The sequence below is a fragment of the Trachurus trachurus genome (genome assembly GCF_905171665.1).
Source record: "Trachurus trachurus genome assembly, chromosome: 6".
NCBI classification, from domain to species: Eukaryota; Metazoa; Chordata; class Actinopteri; order Carangiformes; family Carangidae; genus Trachurus; species Trachurus trachurus.
In genome coordinates, this window is record NC_139897.1 from 16,590,808 (window position 1) to 16,609,559 (window position 18,752).

Consider the following 18,752-nt stretch of genomic DNA (forward strand, 5'->3'; position numbering starts at 1 on the left):
GTGTGTGTGAGAGAGAGAGCGAGAGAGAGAGAAAGAGAGAGCGAGAGTTTTGAGAGTCACACATGCAGACACTGTTCATATTAGAAACCTAAAAGCAGAAAGTCAGAGTCATTATCCATGAAAAGCTAAAATCATATGCGTTTCTTCCACAGTTATGACAGCCATTAGAAACCATTAGCTCTGGGGGAACACAAATAGCTTGTGTACCTGTATCGTTTTTGTTGTTTTGTGTGTCGACTTCTACCTGCTCCTCCTCATGCTGGGTGATGCACGGTGGGGATAGCTAATGAGGCCAATAATGTAGCAGTGTGCGTCTAATGAGAGGAGATGAGCTTGGGTTATATGATTTTTGTGTGTTTGTGTAAACATTATCACATTTGTGGACCTAAAGAGTAGAATTCACAGTGTACTACACAACAGTGTGTATTTATAAAAGCCCTTGAAAGTCATTAATTCACAGACTGCACTGACACGTGAATGACCCACATCTCTTCATCATGTTAACTATTCAAGCTGGATCATATTTTAAACCGCACATGCAGGTTTGCAGGTTTTTATGGAATAACAGAATTGCATCCTATGTTGCGCAGAGACCGAGAGCAGATGAGGCTGCTCAGCCGATTGCCTGTGATATCCACCTGCTGTGAGAGACAATCACCAGATGTGAAGAGGAGAGTTTGACACATGCAAGTCTGCTCATTGTGGCCAATTACCAGGTTGAAGCATCCTCCTGGCAGGCACGGAGCCAAAGAGTGTCACAGCCTGGTTTTCTAATCAAGTAGGTCCAATCATTTGAATCTGAATTTTTATATTTGCAGGTTTTTTACTCTTCATAAAATTTCTACTTGCATTTGTATTTCCATTTGATAGAGGGGGGGAAACACAGAGGAACCTTAGTCATATCGACATACAGTATCACTAGTAGGCCCATGTTTTGTCTCTTTAGACACTGCTTCAGTGTTTGCAAATGTGTGTGCAGGTACAATTCAAGGCAATGATCAAAGTCACTTGTTGAGGGCTCATTTCTCCTTCATTAACCATGCAGAGGTTTTTTTCAGCTTGTCAAGTCCACATATAAACAGTTCACAGTGAGGGCTGCTGTCAGCTTCCTGAGCAGCTAAATGAGTTGAAAAAGGTTGTAAAAGTCTGATTAGTGCAGGATTGGGGAACAGGACAGTGAGATAGTGGGGAAGAGAGAGCGATTGGGCCTGTTCTGTCGTACACTTTGCAAATATGGCACTTTGTTTCTGTGATGTGGAAGCTTATTATCTTAATATGCATTCTTTTATTCCTCCCTATAAAACACTGGCAGAGGAAAGTGTGGTACTAGTCTTCGTGCTCCTCCTTGTAATAGCTTCTCACAGCTCCTCATTTTATTACAAAAGATACAACAGTTAGTTAAGACCCCACGAAACATTTCATTTTCTGTCCTGCTAATTAAATGTGTCTCAGATGAGCCCACTGAGCCCACTCGTCTGGTTGTCCCCCATTTGGAGTGCCACCAGAGTTTAATATATGGCATTAAACAGGGATTGAGAATGAATATGAAGCCTACCTCCCATTGGGAATGTAATGAATGATTATAAGGCATAATCTTGGTAATGCAGAAATCCTTTAGTTTCTGTCGTTTTATTTAAGTTACTGTCTGTTAAATATGGTAATGTCTTTGGCTATTTTTGGCACACTTAAGATTTTGAATAGAGTGAGTGGGGTATAAAATGCATATCTTGCAGATACATAAAGTGAGCTTTAATGAGTTTTTTTTCTCAACGCTCATAATCCTCCATTTCCTTTCTTTGTCAGAACATTGTGATAATATTTTCTGCAGCATTATGATCATATCGTGGTGTTTACGCTGACATCTTTGTGATTAAACTGTATTTCTGCATGTCATTCATATTGCAGACCTCACAAGTAGCCACTTCTTCTATGACTAAGATACCTGTCAGCAAAACATTTCTGCTGTAAAGGTGAGTAACAAAGCAAACGACATGCACATCCTCAGTCAGTGTGTACCTTCAGGGAACACCAGAGGCAAACAAAAGGTTAGCATGCTGAAAATAAAAGTGAGGTGTGTTGCAACGTGGCACATAAGTCATACTGTAATGAGGATGTTTTTAATAGATGTAACAATTAGTAAAGTCACAGTACCAGTAAATCACAGTGAACACTGGGAGCACTGGTTATCCTTTACCCAAGATGCATCAGTGTTCTCCTGGGGTGAACTCTGAAAGGTCAGGCGGTGTCTCATTAACACCTACTGTAGCTGGGCTCCACATGGAGGGGCCCGGCTATTAACACCAGGCTGGTTTGTGCACATGAGTCAGGGGCATTAGCAGAGTTTCCCAAATTGTTTGACTCTGGGCTCTGGATTCACAAAATGCAATGCTGCAAATATTTAGGCCTTTTAATTGTGCCTTCAGTTTTTACTTAATGGAACAACTTTATTTTCACAGAGAACTTGCTGTAATTTTTTGTGTTTTAATAGTATTAAAAACATTATTATATAACACTAGTAATTGAACGGTCTTGACTTTTCCTCTGCACTAACACTGTGTAAGTGGGCCTCCTCCTGCAGTATGAGCTCAATTTATGTCCAAGTGCAACTCCAGTAGTGTAGGGAGGGGTGTAAAAAAAATCTTCCTGGATATAATAAAGACAGTAGTAAACTTCATGGCTGTGAGCTGCCTGTGTGAAACTCCACAGAGAGACAAAACGAGGTGCATACAGGACTATTAGCCCTCAGTAACACAGCTGATGCATTAGCTCTGGACTCTGCTGGTTAACCCTTGAGACTCCCAGGCTGATGTCTTCTGCTTTAAGAGATCTGGTAAACCTGGAGCTCACATGGCAGCAGCTAGTGTCCACTGCTGCACCAAACATGGCTCTTTACAAACACATGTACAGCTTAACCTGATCACTGTGTCTGTTTTGGGAATTGTAGGTAACATTACACTGGTATTATGTAATCACTGAATAAAAAACAGGAGTTTGTTAGACACCAAACCAACTTTTGGAACAATTTTACAGAGCTATGGTCATCTTTTTCTTATTTTGCCAGTTTGACAGAACTTAAAAAAATGATATCTTACATACATCTTACATATAGGATGATTTTATCTACTCTTATTTTGCTCCACCTTTCTCAGATATGTCACACATTTTCCTGTCACTAGACTATAATGCAACCAGAAACCATAATATCATGATAGTGGTTAAAATTACTCTAAGAAACGCAGTCCAACATTCACATATTCATATATGTATTATATATGCAGTTACTTGCATGTTTGTTATCTACATCCTACTACCAGTCTGAATTTCCACTACAACAGCACGAACATATAGCAGCCTCAGATGGGACACCTCGTCTGTTTAATATTTATTCAACAGCATCAGAGGGGTCTCTGCTGTGTGTTCTAATGAATAAAACACAATGTTTATCCTTCCTGTTTAACGTTAAGTCCCCATGAACAGTCACAGGGACCAAGAGAATATTTACTTGTGTTGAGACACCAGGGAGTTGGATTATCTGCTGGCGGCTTTGTAGTTTTCAGAAGCTTCCCCCGTGTGACATGTTCCACGGAGAGTGCTCTTATTTACTCTCCAGTCCTCTGTGTATAGCCCTCCTTATTGTTTGTTCTTATGTGCCACCACTCCTGAGGACTGTGCTCCAGGAGAGAGAAAGAAAGAAAGAAAGAAAGAAAGAAAGAAAGAAAGACTAAAGCTGTGATCATTGCATGTGGTTGAGACTATAGACTCCAGGACACAGATGGAGGGGTTGACACTCTAGACTGTTTCTAAAAAAAAATGTAAAATTGTTGACAGGGATTTCTCCTGTTTTTTTTTTGTTTTTTTGCCTGTTCTGGGAAATCATGGTATAAATATTTGCCTTGTTAAACCATCTTCAGTCTGAGCAGTGTGACTGAGAGGAGAGGACATGAGAGGCTCCAAAGTGATTATAACATATTTTTCCACTTAAAACCACCACTTTGTGTGTGTGTGTGTGTGTGTGTGTGTGTGTGTGTGTGTGTGTGTGTGTGTGTGTGTGTGTGTGTGTGTGTGTGTGTGTGTGTGTGTGTGTGTGTGTGTGTGTGTGTGTGTGTGTGTGTGTGTGTGTGTGTCGGACCCAGACAGACCTTGACCAAAGCCACGTGGCGCCTCTTTTGTACCGAAAGGTGGCGACATTGGGTTTCCAAACAATGTCAATGAAACGGACTCGTGCCACGCTCTCTTAAAACACTCCAGCCCTCCTCCGCGTGTAGTGATCTCTCTCTGCCGTTATATGAGGAATAAGGAGCATTTATCTATTGCTCAGTGGAAATCATTCAAATGCACTCTTCTTACAGCTACATGAGCTGCAATTCCTTGATGTTTTGTGTGAGAGACTGACACTGTTGTTGTATTGTCTGATAAAGCTTTAGAGATCACTTTGACTATTTAATTGACAAAACTGCTTCTTTACTAATGAATGAAATCCACCTGTACATATTCGGAGTATATATGAACCCGGGGTTAACAGTCTGTCTAATGATGATACTGAATTTATATATTTTTTTAAATTCTGACCCACTAATTAATTTAAATGATATTTTCTGTTATTATTACCATGGAAAAATATTAAAGGTGTATTAAAATGATGAGGATGTGTTCATCTAAAAAAGGTAGGCATGCATATTACCATGTGAAATCTTCGCGGACTCCTCGCGCTGTGTTTTTCACTCGCTCGCTTTCTGTGTTTTCCACGAAAAGTGACAAAAGGATGAATATTTAGTCTCATGTGTCACTCTGCTGATAGGCTCGGACACTTCAGAAAACTTTCGTTTCTATACCGTTATGCTAATTGCGAGCCCGGGCTGAGCCGCTCATTGGCTGAGTCTCGGTAAATTTCATATTACAGTCCTGACGTCAGATCGCCTATAAAACTAAGCAATGCTTTTTAACTCGTCGGCTGACTGATCCCTTGGAAAAAAAAATCTATCAATCCTTGGGTGGAGTTTTTTTTTTCTCTTTCTCCACAAGGCAACTATTTGCCCGGGACACGTACGTGAACCTCCTCAAATTGGCGCACTAATCCTAAAAGGAGCCATGAAGTGTTAAATGGTAGAAACAGAGAGAGCGGCGCTCAGACACCCGCACGCTGGGAGAGAGGGAGGAAACAGCGCTGCTCCAATGCGTCTGTGCAACACAGACTGAAGAAAAAAAAAAAAAAACTTATCGACTCACAAAACCAAAACCTGCGCTACGCAATTAGTGCAAGAAAACCCACTTTTTCCTCCGGTTTTGAAGAAAATAAATAAAGAAATCAAGCTGGCTCAGTGCGTGTCTCAGCAGCCCACTTTGACAGGTGCTCCTCACCCCCTTTGGAGGACTGTCAACAGCAAGAGGATGGCATCAGAACTGGCAATGAGCAACTCCGACCTGCCCACCAGTCCCCTGGCCATGGAATATGTTAATGACTTCGATCTGATGAAGTTTGAAGTGAAAAAGGAGCCGGTGGAGCCCGATCGCAGCATCAGCCAGTGCAGCCGCCTGGTCGCCGGGGGATCCCTATCTTCTACCCCGATGAGCACGCCTTGCAGCTCGGTTCCCCCCTCTCCAAGCTTCTCGGCGCCCAGTCCGGGATCAGGGAGCGAACAGAAGGCGCACTTGGAGGATTTCTACTGGATGACCGGGTACCAACAGCAGTTGAACCCCGAGGCTCTGGGCTTTAGCCCGGAGGACGCAGTAGAGGCGCTGATCAGCAGCAGTCACCAGCTCCAGACCTTCGATGGCTATGCCAGGGGGCAGCAGTTCGGCGGCGCAGCCGGGGCAGGAGGCGCCATGGCCGGGGAGGAGATGGGATCAGCGGCCGCCGTGGTGTCCGCAGTGATCGCCGCAGCCGCAGCTCAGAACGGGAACCCCCACCACCACCACCACCATCACCACCACCACCACGCAGGGGCACACCACCCGTCCTCCGGGTCTCAGTCCGGTGGCGGCGCGGGGGGAAACCACCAGCACCTGCGCTTGGAAGACCGGTTCTCGGACGACCAGCTGGTGAGCATGTCGGTGCGGGAATTGAACCGGCAGCTCCGGGGGGTCAGCAAAGAAGAGGTGATCCGTCTGAAACAGAAGAGGAGGACACTAAAGAACAGGGGCTATGCCCAGTCCTGTCGGTACAAGCGGGTCCAGCAGCGGCACGTCTTGGAGGGCGAGAAGACGCAACTCATACAGCAGGTGGACCACCTCAAGCAGGAGATCTCCCGGCTGGCCAGGGAGAGGGACGCCTACAAGGAGAAATACGAGAAGTTGATCAGCACCGGCTTCAGAGAAAACGGAGGGTCCAGCAGCGACAACAACCCCTCATCCCCGGAGTTTTTCATGTGAGTCTCGGCGCTGAAAAGTTTTAATAACCGACCCTCACAAAGAAACAGGAAAAAAATAAAATAAAAATTAAAAAAAAAATTAAATTTGCGGGCAGCTAAAAAAAAAAATCACTTGTTCATGCTTGTGTTGTTAAAGCTGCGTTAGTTCAGTACAAAAGAGTTTTTTCAACTTTTCTGTATTTCAAAGGTGTTTTTGTGTCAGGGTGAGGATTTGGTCCGAATTTGCTTCTTAGAGAGGGTTTTTATAAAAGACTTTGAAAAGGAACTCGGTTTACACAAATATTTTTGAAGGACTTGTGTCCAGTTCGTGGTGTTTTGTCAAAATTAACTTGAAGACGTGCAGCACGTCTCTCATAGGTCCGCTCCTCTCCTCATCCAGCGCCTCGTCCATCCTGTTCGCCTTACACAAAACAATTGTTTTGTGAAATAAGACAGGCACAACAGCTTTACTTCAAAGCTCCCGGTTCTTTTTTCTTTTCTTTTCTTTTTCTTCCTTTTTTGTTTTACCCAAAGTCAGTTTATTTTAATATGAATTATTCCATTTTCATATTTTCCATGTGTCTTGTAAAAAAGAAAAAAAAAAGAAACAAACATCCAAACTCAGAAGAGAAGTTTGGGAATTGACAGACTTGTGTGAAGCCATGCATGCTGGTCATGTACGGACTGTGTGTTTTTGTTTTTTTTGCTTCTTTTTACCCTCCTTTTCCTCTTTTTTTTGTGAACTTGTGTATATGATTGTATTATACCATGACTGCATTGTTCAGCCTCATCTCCTTTTGTTAAGAAAAGAAGTGTTGAAAAGTACATTCATCCGTCCCTGTTTTCTTGAACGCTCACCGCGAACATGAATCCTTCATCTTATCAGCTTCTTCTAGTGGGGAAATGACTCTGTGGAGGGGAAAAAAACTTAATGTTACATTTAATATTGATTTCTACTGATAAGACAACATATGGAAGTGAAAAAGCGTCGGGATATTTAGTATACACACTTATAGGATTTTTCTACGATGAACAAATAAATAGATGACTGCGATCAACAAGTGGGGTTGAGTATAAAACACAACAGAAGCAGATTCTGATGCATGCCATGAAATAAATTAGAAAACAGTGTTGCAACAAAAGCTCCTGTAGTTCGCTAATAATGTGATTTCCTTTCATTTGAGGAACTTCACGAAGTTTACTCAGAATCCTGTGGGTCTTCTTAGGTAAATAAACTGTGAACTGTTTTGGAAATGGAGCTTTAATGTTCTCCCGTTGTTGCAGAATAATTAAGGAAAGTGTCATGCAGACATGCATCATATTGTGATGCCATGGGTTTCTATGGTCTGGATAGATCAGTTAACTTTGAAGATATCGTGTTCACTCTTAAACATGGAATAAAACAAATACATCTATATACATATATAACATTCATCAATAAACCTTAATGAAAGGAAACAAATACACTCTCCTGAAAATGTTTATTATTTATTGTTCTTTTTAGTTTTGCATGTTTGTTTGTCACATTGTCTTTGAGGCGATGCCACACACTCAGTCTTATAATCGTCTGAACTGAAATACACTAAGAGGAAAATGCCTATTACAAATATCAGGGAACATCTGTAAACATCTGGGTATTATTTAGGTTAGCTCCATGACGAGGGCCAGCTCCAATGTAGAAGTATTTTATGTTCTGATCTAATGTACGATTTATATTCAAATGTTCTGCATCTGTTAAGCCCTCAGCGAATTATTTATACTTGTCTACTTTGTCTTTTTGATATTTTTTGCTGCTCCAGAAAATAAACGGCACCGTCTGAACTTGTTGCGTAATTAAACTCTTACAAAATCAAAAACTCTTACATTTTAAAAATGCGCACAAAGTCAGTCAATCAGACTGCTCAGCATTTCTATAATATAATGAAATATTTTCCTCAGGGCCCAATAACTCTGCTGGAGGTGTCCTAGAAAAAAAGAGGCTGAGTTAATGATTGATTTCAGAGTAAACTTGTACTTTTTCCTCGGTAGATATCCACTTGTTGAATATCGCCGTCTGTTGAAAGTTTCGTTTAAAAAAAATAGCACAGACAAAACTCTGCATGGAAAAAAACCTTATCTCGACAACATGAGACAAATGCACACACTAATTTTAAATGTGTGAATTTGACCTCATGCATCGGTTCCGCAGTATGCGCAAATAGGCTAGGCTACTCCTTTTATTTAGGTACACATTATGATTGTACTGTGCTGGCGTGATGTGTCGTTTCGTTTTCTACTTAGACTTTATCAGTGCTTAATGTTTTCAGACCTAACAGTTTTAATGCACGCGAGACTTGCGCTAATCCACCTCTCGCATCTGTGTAAAGATCCTTTATTTGATTTCTGACGTAATAATGCCGAGAGGACTGGGTGAAAGCCACACGAAGCACTCGAAGTTGATTTGGTTTTGTAGTGACTGACAGGTCGGGCAGCCTGCAGCCTGCCTCTGGACTGAGCCTGCATGGCCTGCACAGTGTTTCTCCTCTGCAGGATCTCAGTGCAAACTAAAGACAGTATCACGCAGATAAAAGCTGCCATGCAAGGTCACTACCAGTGCCACCACACTGCTGGATATAAGTGTGTGTGTGTGTGTGTGTGTGTGTGTGTGTGTGTGTGTGTGTGTGTGTGTGTGTGTGTGTGTGTGTGTGTGTGTGGAGGAGGGATATGATCTTTTCCTACTGCAGGGTCTTTGAAAGACTGAGAGTTGCATGTGCTACATGTAGGTGTAAAGGCCACGTTGATGGGACCAGTATTTTATATTTCATTAATTTTTTGGTATCTTTTTGGAAACTTTGAGACGCCACCGTAGTGACTTGTTTGAGTAATTTCTGCGCTGTCTCACCTGTACAACAGTGTGACACCAACGGTCACCTGGCCTACAGCTGCTCCCATGAAAGCCCAGAGTAAGGGACAGGACGGGAGAGCACAATGCTCTCATGCCTGAAGGAATGATTTTCTTTGTGATTAAAAGTGAGTGAGAGACAGAGATAGAGCTAGAGAGAGAGAGAGAGAGAGAGAGAGAGAGGGATGCTGGCTGCCTTCCTGCTCCTTTCAGATGATAAACGATCAGAGATGCGTCCTAGCTGAGAAGAGAGGGCCTTTTAGTGAGCATGTGTCCACTAATTTATGGCCCTCCTATCTGATTAGGTCAATATAGTGTGCTGTTTAATTACATTTGTGTTATAACCTAGAACTGGAGATGCTATACTTCTTTCATGGCACCTCTTTCTTCTTGTGGGGCAGATAAAACCAGTTGAGTTTTTTTCTTGGGAGAGTCTGAGGATTGATGCTCAGGACAGTCTAAACCTGCAGCCTGCTTGTGCAGCAGTTCGGTGTTGTGTGCTAGACGGGAGGTCCGCTCAGTGCAAGGGTTCAGAGGTTTCCAGTGTTTGCGCTCTGCCGTTCAGTGTGTATGAATGATGCAGTGAAAAATTGCTGATCATTAGATGGGTGTGGAAATTGTGCGGGATGCTTTATTCTCTTGTGTGGGTGTGTGTGTGTGTGTTGTGTTTTGACTTGTAGACAAACCAAAGGGCAGGAGGATTCAGTAGCACTGATTCACTTCCTGTGCCGAAGGAGGACAGAAGGCACAGGAAACACCATTTCAGAGCTTCCTCCTCATTTCTCAGCACTCTTACCAGATTCGCTGTTTCTCCGTCTGTCATTTGCTTCCTTTCCTTCATTTGTACAGACTGAAAAAGTGTGTACATGTAGCATGCAGACGCCACATTATTAATCTTATCAGCATGAACTGTAATTCTATTCTCCGGCCCAGCATATTGACTTCTGTGCTGTATTCATTTGCAGTCTGTCCAATGATTAGGTTATTAAAGATAATGTAGTTGTCTGCTGTCACAATATTGGACTCTCTCTTTCAGGTCAAGTATGGGAAATCACTCTGAAATTTATCAGTATTGACATTTGAATCTTTGTCATGTACTTCGCTTTAATGCCTCAGAATTAATAGGACAAAGGCTGTGCGCCCTGTTCAGTGTCTATATGTGCGAATGCTCAATAAGCAGCCGGCATTTTCTTTTATTTGACGTTGTGATGGAAGTGTGTGTTTTAACTGAGTGAAGTGAATCTATAGGGATAGGTCATTTCATTATGTCTACGTGGTGCTTGTATGTTTTTACATCAATCAAAGGGAAATTACATGAATGTATGCAAGATAAATTATGATAATATAAAAGAAAAGGATCAGACTGCATTAATTTTTCATTAGTGTAAAAATATATTTACATTTATCGGATGTGTAGCAGCAACACTTGAAAATGTTCGTTCTAATCAGTTCAGCAGTGAAGAAACAGTTTATTTTTCACACCGCTGCTGGAGAACCACAACTACCTGAATCCAATATGTGTTCATTTGATCAAAAGCTACATGCAGTCGTTAAATAGAAAAGACTTTGTTTTATATTGATGGATATATTTATGTAAAAAAAAAAAAACAAGTAGTTGTGTAGCTTATGTTGTAACACATTTGCTTTCCATTCGTGTAAGTTCATTTTCTCACCACTACCACCCCCCCTCTTGCGTGCGCTCCCCTCCCCATGACAAACCCCCCCAAAGGGTTAAAAACATATTCGCATTCAAAAGAGGAAACAATTTCAATCTCTTCCACTCAGTCCGCATCTGCATCACTCCATGCGATAAACATTTACATTTAAAGTGATTTAAATCAGCTGCATTTATGTTCCTCTGTGGTCCGTCCATCATCTAGACCTGCAACGCCAGAGCTTGTCTCCCTCTCTCTCTCCCTCTCTCTCTCTCTCTGTCGTCCTGTGTCCTGAGTTATGTGTCATTTATTTGAAACCCTAATAATTTAACTTGTCCCCTCCTGTCGCGTTGCTGTGCATGTGGTAAGAATGCAGCGGCTGTAAAGAAGGTTTGTTTCACAGCCTCTGTTTGTATCTTATTGGCTTTACATGGTGATTTTTTCCCCCTCCAGTAAATAGAAGCATGGGCAGAGTCGAGGTAATGTGATTGTTCTGAATGCAATCCTATAGTCCGATGTTGAAATTGAAATCTCTGTAAAATCTCAGCTCTGACAGAACGTTCACATGGCCACCGCATGTAACGCTTCTCATGTTTTGTGCATGTTCGAATTCAAATACTGGATTTGCATTTGCCGGTATAAGAGGCTCTCCTCAGAATGCATCACTAAAGGGCAATAGATGAAAGCTAATTATGATTTAATTATATGTGATCACAATATTCTGACTCACAGATAAACATAGCTGAGGCTGTGTTGATGTTTTCAACAGTGAGTTGAGTTGCAGGGCACAAAGTCAGTGGAGGGGTGTGTTTTGGACCGCAGCGAACGTGGTGGGGGGGCTGTTTAAAAACTGAGTGCATTATGCAAGTGTGTGTGTGTGTGTGTGTGTGTGTGTGTGTGTGCGTGTGCGTGTTCGCGTCAGTGCGCATGCACATGTTTGTGTTATGCAGGGTGGAGCTGGAGCCGAGCCCGACCCCTGTGTGTTTTACCTGCATCTCAATGAAGCAAGAGGTGATTTACCCCTCTAATGCTGTCAACCCCCCCCCCCTCTCTCTTTCTCTCACTCTCTTTCCTCTTCCTCTCTCGCTCCCTCTCTCTCTTTGTCTCTCAGCCAGTCAAACAGACATTGATCTCTTTGCCAGGCAAGGTGACCCACAGTGTTGTTCAGCTCTTCCAAAGTCTCTCCTCTCCCTTTCATTTGTACCTGGGAAAGGCCTTGACCCCACACACTGCTGCCATGTAGCAGCCCTCTGCACGTGGACCTCACCCCTGCATCAAGCCCTGTCTGTGTGTCTGTGTGTGTGTGTTTGTTGGTGTGCGCGTGTGAGCTTGTTTGACTTAGCATGAGTGTGCACAGAGTAGACACGTGCGTGCTAGATGTGTGGGAGTACAGTCTGTATACATGCCTACCTCTGTGTGTGTGTGTGTGTGTGACTGACTGACTGGTCCTCTGTGTATGGCTATCAAGCTCTGTGTGTTCGTTCTGTGTGGAGTCATGTCTGCGGGGTTGGAACTGTAAATCCTCGGCGGCGGCAGAGTGCAGCGACACCTGGGAGTCTGTCTGTGTTGATGTTTCAGAGCATTTGTCAGGTGACGGCAGCCGTCTCTCTGCTGTAGGTCTGTCGCTGGGAGCTCCTGTGCAGCTGAATGGGTCAGAGTCCATTTGGCCCCAGTGTGAATCGGATTACAGGGAAATGAATGGTTCTCATTGTTGCTTAAAGATGGATTGAGGGGCATTAATATACTTTGTGGCTCCTTTGCCTCATTTCTCTCTACTGAAGCCCGGCGAAAAGTTTCTTGGGATGATTCGTCACTTTGGTTTCTACACCAGGTTTTATCATCCACACTTTGTCCCTGACTGGTTCACGCGGTACAATGCTCACATATGCTGTGTTCACATACATGTGTGTCAGTGCCATACGCTCACGCATGCCCTCCCTGTATAACTTCAACATGCAGATGCGGTTCCGAGCCAATGCTGCATTTTATATCTGAATAAAACATTTAAACTCATTCTAATTAGATCATAATAAATAATACATTTAAATGTTATTGGTTTGTTTCAAGGCCAGTATAAATACAATGATTATTTATTATTTGAATAAAAAGTAACAACGTGAACTTTTTGTCAGGTATCATTTAGATATTGATTTTATTTGTGTGTGTTTGGATGAATACATGTGCACCTGTGCATGTGTTTCTATGTCATCAAAAATCGGTTGCATGAAATACAAAAGAAATCTAGACCGTTAATTTAAATCTATAAATATCTGATTGATTGAAATGTTTCATAATAACAATTTAAGTTATTATTGTTTTTGTTTAGTGCTGTTGTTTTGTTTATCTGAGTTGTTTTTCTGTTTATTTAGATAATATAGGCTACTTGCTTCCTAATTTCAATAATATTTCCAGATTTCTTTATAGCATATTGTGGATTTATTGATTAACTAGTTCATCATTCAGTGGCTCTAAAATAGTGATCTGGTTAAAGTTTGTTTCATGAACTGCCCTTCAACCAAACTGTATGTCCTCTGAGTTTTTCTCACTTGATCAGTCTGTAACACTTTCTTAAATTCAAGGCCAGTTTTGGTACTGCGTATTCCAAAGTAAAATCCTTTTTTTCCACCGTTGTTTGGGCACAGTGTGTTTTAAAGTGCACCTCTCTTTCTGTCTCTGTAGGACATCGAGAAAATTCCTCCATCTGTGATAGAGAGCCGTGACCTCTCCGTCCCACCACCCTGGAGTCTGAGGTAACTCTAACACAACAGATTCATGTAATACACTTCCAATGTGGAAACACATAAGATTAAGGTCAAATTGCAAATAAAATATAAACTGCATCTACAAGTTTAGTGACGCAGAAGTCGTCCTCTTCATCATAATCCAGAGCATAATGTTCACATCGGGTTAATTTATTTCTCATTTATTTTATTTTATTTCATTTAAAAATCTGAGCTCATGCAAATTAGCAACAAACTACAATCTGAAATGTGAGTGCTGCACAATTTTTAATCCATAAAACCTTTGATCATGTTTGATTTTGATCAATTTCAGATTTGCTATTGCTGACCTCCTGTCCTTAATTCAAACATTCGATGCAGTCTTTCATAACAGTTCGGACAAAAGTCTGAAGCCTTAAGACATCCTGATGTTTTCAGGATTTGACAAAAGTTGGTATAATCCCTCTGACGTCGAGTGAGGTTGTTGTATCTTTCTCTTGAGTAAAATCAAAACCACTTGTTAATATTTTTTTAATTGAGCACTCATTTGGGACAGCCGGCACCTGGGAGGGTTTTATTATTGGATGGATTTGTTTTTCTCACTGCATATTTAGCCCTATGCCAACCAAATTTCTCTGTCTCTCTCTCTTCGTCTAAACATTTAACGTGTGTGATGTTATGCAGCTCTGTTTCGGGGGCTCTGACAGTGTTGCGTGACTGACAGCAGGGTGACATGCACAGAGCTCACGGGACAAAGCCCAAAACCTTTGACCTCTGTCCTGAACCCCTGACTTACTTCATCCTCTCTGCTCTCTCTCTGTGGAGACAAACACAGTACGTTTTTTTTTTTTTTTTTGTGGCTGACACACAAATGGTTAGATGTGAGAGAGGATGTTTGAGTGAGCGAGGGAAAGTGAAGGCTAGTTTCTCTTTTCTGGTTTTGCGTTGCCAGTTGAAAAAAAAAAAAGCTACAGGAGGATAAAAGACGAGTGTAGAAGTGGAGTAAAGGAATCACGGCAAATTGAGGGGGAGGAGTCAAAGAGGGCAGGCACCTGGATTCCAAATGTAGAAATGAACACCAGGGTGAGAGGACAGGACGAGGGTGGCGGGAGGGCTCCTGGCCGTGGATGCAGACAGACAGGCAGGGTAACCAGAGGCAGGCGGTGACCTTCTCTGCTGCTGGAGGATCGAAGGCTTTATTTAAAGGCCTGGTCAATGCTGGGTGCTGCTGAGGTATCAGCCTTGCAGCCAGGCGACTCATCACCAGTGTAATACAACTCTCTAACCCTAACCCCCCACCCTGTCTCTCTCTCTCTCTCTCTCTCTCTCTCTCTCTCTCTCTCTGCCTTATACACACACAGACACACACACACTCTCTCTCTCTCACACACACACACACACACACACACACACACACACACGACAGGACACTCTCTGGACACCTCAGATCTTACACCGTACAGTCGAGAGACTGGACGGAGGAAACTACAGCATCAGCATCGGCTAATTTTACTGTGCAGCAGACAGTATACTCTATTTTCCTCATGTGCTCAGCATTGTGAAGCACATGCTTGTTTCGCATCCGATATCCACTTCATCACTGTCCATTCACTTAATGTTGACTAATTATAAATAGACCAATGTGATGCGCATATTTAGACGTGAAGCTATTGACACAGTGTGGATAGAGGAGGTGGTGAAAGAGTTAAAATGACACAATGCAGGCTGCTAAGGTAGGACATGGCACCTGTGTGTGTCTGTGTGTGTCTGTGTGTGCGGCTGCAGCGTTAGGGCACCTGCATGCTTCAGCACTTTCTGGCTGTCAGGAGCTCTGAGGTCACAGGCATGGGAGTGGAGAGGGCACATTAGAGGAAGCTTCAGAGCCACCCACCCACCCACATACACCACGCCTCCACCATCTTCCACCACCTCAACCCCCCACTTCCCCGGATATTCCCTGCCATCCCCTCTCCTCCTCCTCCGCCCCTCATCCCCCCCTCACAGTGATGGGGTGAGTCGGCCACTCGGGGGGAGGAGGGGGCGGCGCGGGGAGGCAAGGTGCCTCCGTGGCTGACAGTAGGCAGGTCAGGTTTTTGTAGACACGGCAGAGGAGGAAGGACACATGCGCACACTCACAGTGACGCATCGAGGCGTGTGTTAGTGTAAAACGGAGAAATGATAAAAGCATATTTTGAAACGCTTGTGTGTACATAAACGCCTAAAAACTAGATGGTGATTAATATCAAAACTTTAAATATGGCTGACTGATAGGGGAAGGAAAGACACTGACATATCATCATGTGTTTTGGCTGTTTTACCCTTCACTACATTGACCTCATGAAAATGAAACTGTAACATGTCTCAGAAATATTCTCATTGAAATTAGATACTAAATGTTAATAGACAATAAAATTGTGTCATCACTCCTTTTACATTTTCCACAGATGATATACAATGCATTTCACCCACACTTAATTTAAACACTGCGTTTATATGTCACTTATATAAAACACTGCAGTCATGTTAAGGTCTTTTGTATTCTGCAGGGACCAGGATTTGCTCCATCCCCAGTCTGACACACTTCACTTTCCTTCACTGCCAGAGATATATATAACTTCTAGCTGCCCAGTGTTAGACTCGTTACACTGTCACCGTCCCGATAGTGAAAAAGACGCCATCGCTCCATCCAGAAAATCCAAATGACAGGGAGGATATGAACAGGATGTATGCTCATTATCAGGCCTGGTCTGAAAAGAGAGGAAGTGAGCAGAATTGGGTCTGTGTTGGAAATAACTAAAAGGGGAAAAGAAAGATTTCTATCTCAGCAGTTGTAAAGATACACAAGCTGAACACAGAATAACTGTGTTTAGATTTGGATTGTTTTTAAAAACGTGTTATGTGCACTTTCTTTCTTCCAAATTACAGAGAATATGATAGTTAAGGGGGAAAACTGCACCCTCGAGCCAAACCTCTAAACACCAACCCGCTCCTCTTTTCAACTTGTGATAATATACAATTTTCTCTCCGATGTTTCAGTTGTTTAAGCCTGGATTGTGTTGTTTTATTCAAACATAATTAGTTGTAAAGCTGTTACTGCTCCGTGTATGTGTGTGTGTGTGTTTGTGTGTGAGCCTCAGAGGCACAGTTTTCCTCAGGTTGTGACTGTGTGTTCACAGCGTGATTGAGAGAGGAACTTGTGATCAGCCGGAGGTTAGTGTGATATAATGTATTCCCCTGAATCACCGCAGCCAGCAGCCCAGGGCCTTCCTCTCGCCTGCAGCCTCCTCTCCTCTCACACACACACACACACACACACACACACACACACACACACACACACACACACACACACACACACACACACACACACACACACACACACACACACTCCCTCTCTCTCTCCTTCCTCGCGTCGCCATCCCCTCTTCCCTGCGGTGACTGCCCACTGCTAGCTGCTTAGCATTGCACCCAGTGTCTAATTGAATTCCAACACTCCGACGTTAGCTCCTGATGCTATAGAGATGTTAACACGGCACAATACTAACAGTCCTCAGGATGTGTTTCAACACCCTGCTCCTAAAGAGAAAATTAGAGCTAAGCAACACATGATTTATTCAAAGCTCCAAACTGTGTCTCCTGTATCCCCTAAAGGATCGTCTTTTATAGCCATCAGCGAATCAGCACTTCATATACACACATGCAGAATGTGGCTCCGCCGTTGGTAGACTGAATGTGTGTGTTTCCTCTTGTTCTCTTGCTTCTACCCGAGTATATCTATTGTCCCTTATATAAATGTGTCTGCCGGTCTCTCTGCATCCATATTGCTGGCGATGCCGTCCATCCCCTTCTTCCTGACACCCTCACTTTTATTCCCTGGCTCTCAAACACTAGCTCTGGGCTTTAATGGCACATATTTCCTGGGCCCGGCTGAAACGGGATGCATCTTCTCCTTGTTAGCTTGATAAATAACCGGGCTGCTGGGAAAGTGCTGAATTTTAGCTTTCAGCCTCTATTTTCTGCTGGATGACATTAATTTTAAGTGCTGAGAAGGAGCTAACTAATACAGACAAATAAATAAGGAGGAGGGAGAGAAGGTGCAGAGGTGCTGGAGTCGCTCTGCCGTGCCCCCTCCCCCTGTTACCTGTTTATACACTGGCATCTATATATGCAATATGCAAACCTGCAAAAATACACGATACACACACACACACACACGAGCGGGGCAAGGCATGCACACACATACACACACACACGCACTAGCTTCTTCTGTTGTTGCCCACACTGTGAAGTCATCTTGCGACATTATTAGAGCGATTCCTGCAGTTAGACGTCAGTCAGAAAGTAAGACTGTCTGCGTCTGTCCCACCTCTCCGTCTGCCTCTCTCATCCTCTCATTCAGTCTTCCTGAATGTTTCAGCACAAGAACAGAATAATGTGACATTAATGTAGTGATCAACCACAGCACAAAGGTTCCCAAGTGAATCCCATTTATTTGGGCCTCAAATCAGGACAGAGATCAGGTGCCAGTCTAAGTAGATCAGGACAAGGTTGCAATTCAGATATTGAGGGTAAATTAATAGTGAAAAAACTTAATTATTGACAAAAAACAACATAATAAAATACACTAATATATGAGAATAAGATTACAGTTTAAAATACATGAATAACGGTTAAGTGATTACTTTGTGTGCTGAATTTGTGCCGTTTTTGCCAAAGTCTGCAGCGACAGCCTGAAAGTAGCTTCTTCATCATTCTTCTTCATGCTTTTCATAGACTGTGACTCCAAACTTAATCAGCTGAACTAGTTTGATTTTATTTGTTTTTAAATGAATAAGTTGCTACAGAGCAGACCTTTTTAATTTTCAACTTGATGTCTGTGCATTTTTCTTGCTGTCATTTTTCTTTTCTTTTTTGGTTTCATTTATTCCCACTCTTCTCCCCCCCCCCCCCCTAGTTTTACTGTTTTAGCCGACAAAACCTGAAGATGACTTTACATTTAGAAAAAACATTTGCCACACGACAACAGCAAAAGCACATGCAGCCATAAACATGTTTTACTGCCTGGTCTATAAACAAGAAGCACAAGGATGTTGATGGGACAAACACAGCACTACTGAGGATTAGGAACCTACTTTTATCAGTCAGAACA

The 18,752-nt window shown here is 42.7% G+C and overlaps 1 protein-coding gene across 4 annotated transcripts in view; it reads left to right on the plus strand.

Moving 5' to 3' along the window:
* The first annotated feature begins 5,024 nt into the window (after nucleotides 1-5,024).
* Nucleotides 5,025-18,752, plus strand: part of LOC310988049 (transcription factor Maf-like) — a 42,777-nt gene continuing 29,049 nt past the window's right edge. For all 4 annotated transcript variants that reach the window (XR_014595469.1, XM_083974540.1, XM_083974541.1 and 1 more), the window contains exons 1-2: nucleotides 5,025-6,365; nucleotides 13,563-13,633. Coding sequence is in view for 3 of the 4 variants with exons in the window: in XM_083974540.1 (XP_083830666.1) it covers nucleotides 5,389-6,365; nucleotides 13,563-13,590 (1,005 nt within the window). In the remaining variant the exon portion in view is untranslated. The remainder of the gene's footprint in view (nucleotides 6,366-13,562; nucleotides 13,634-18,752) is intronic.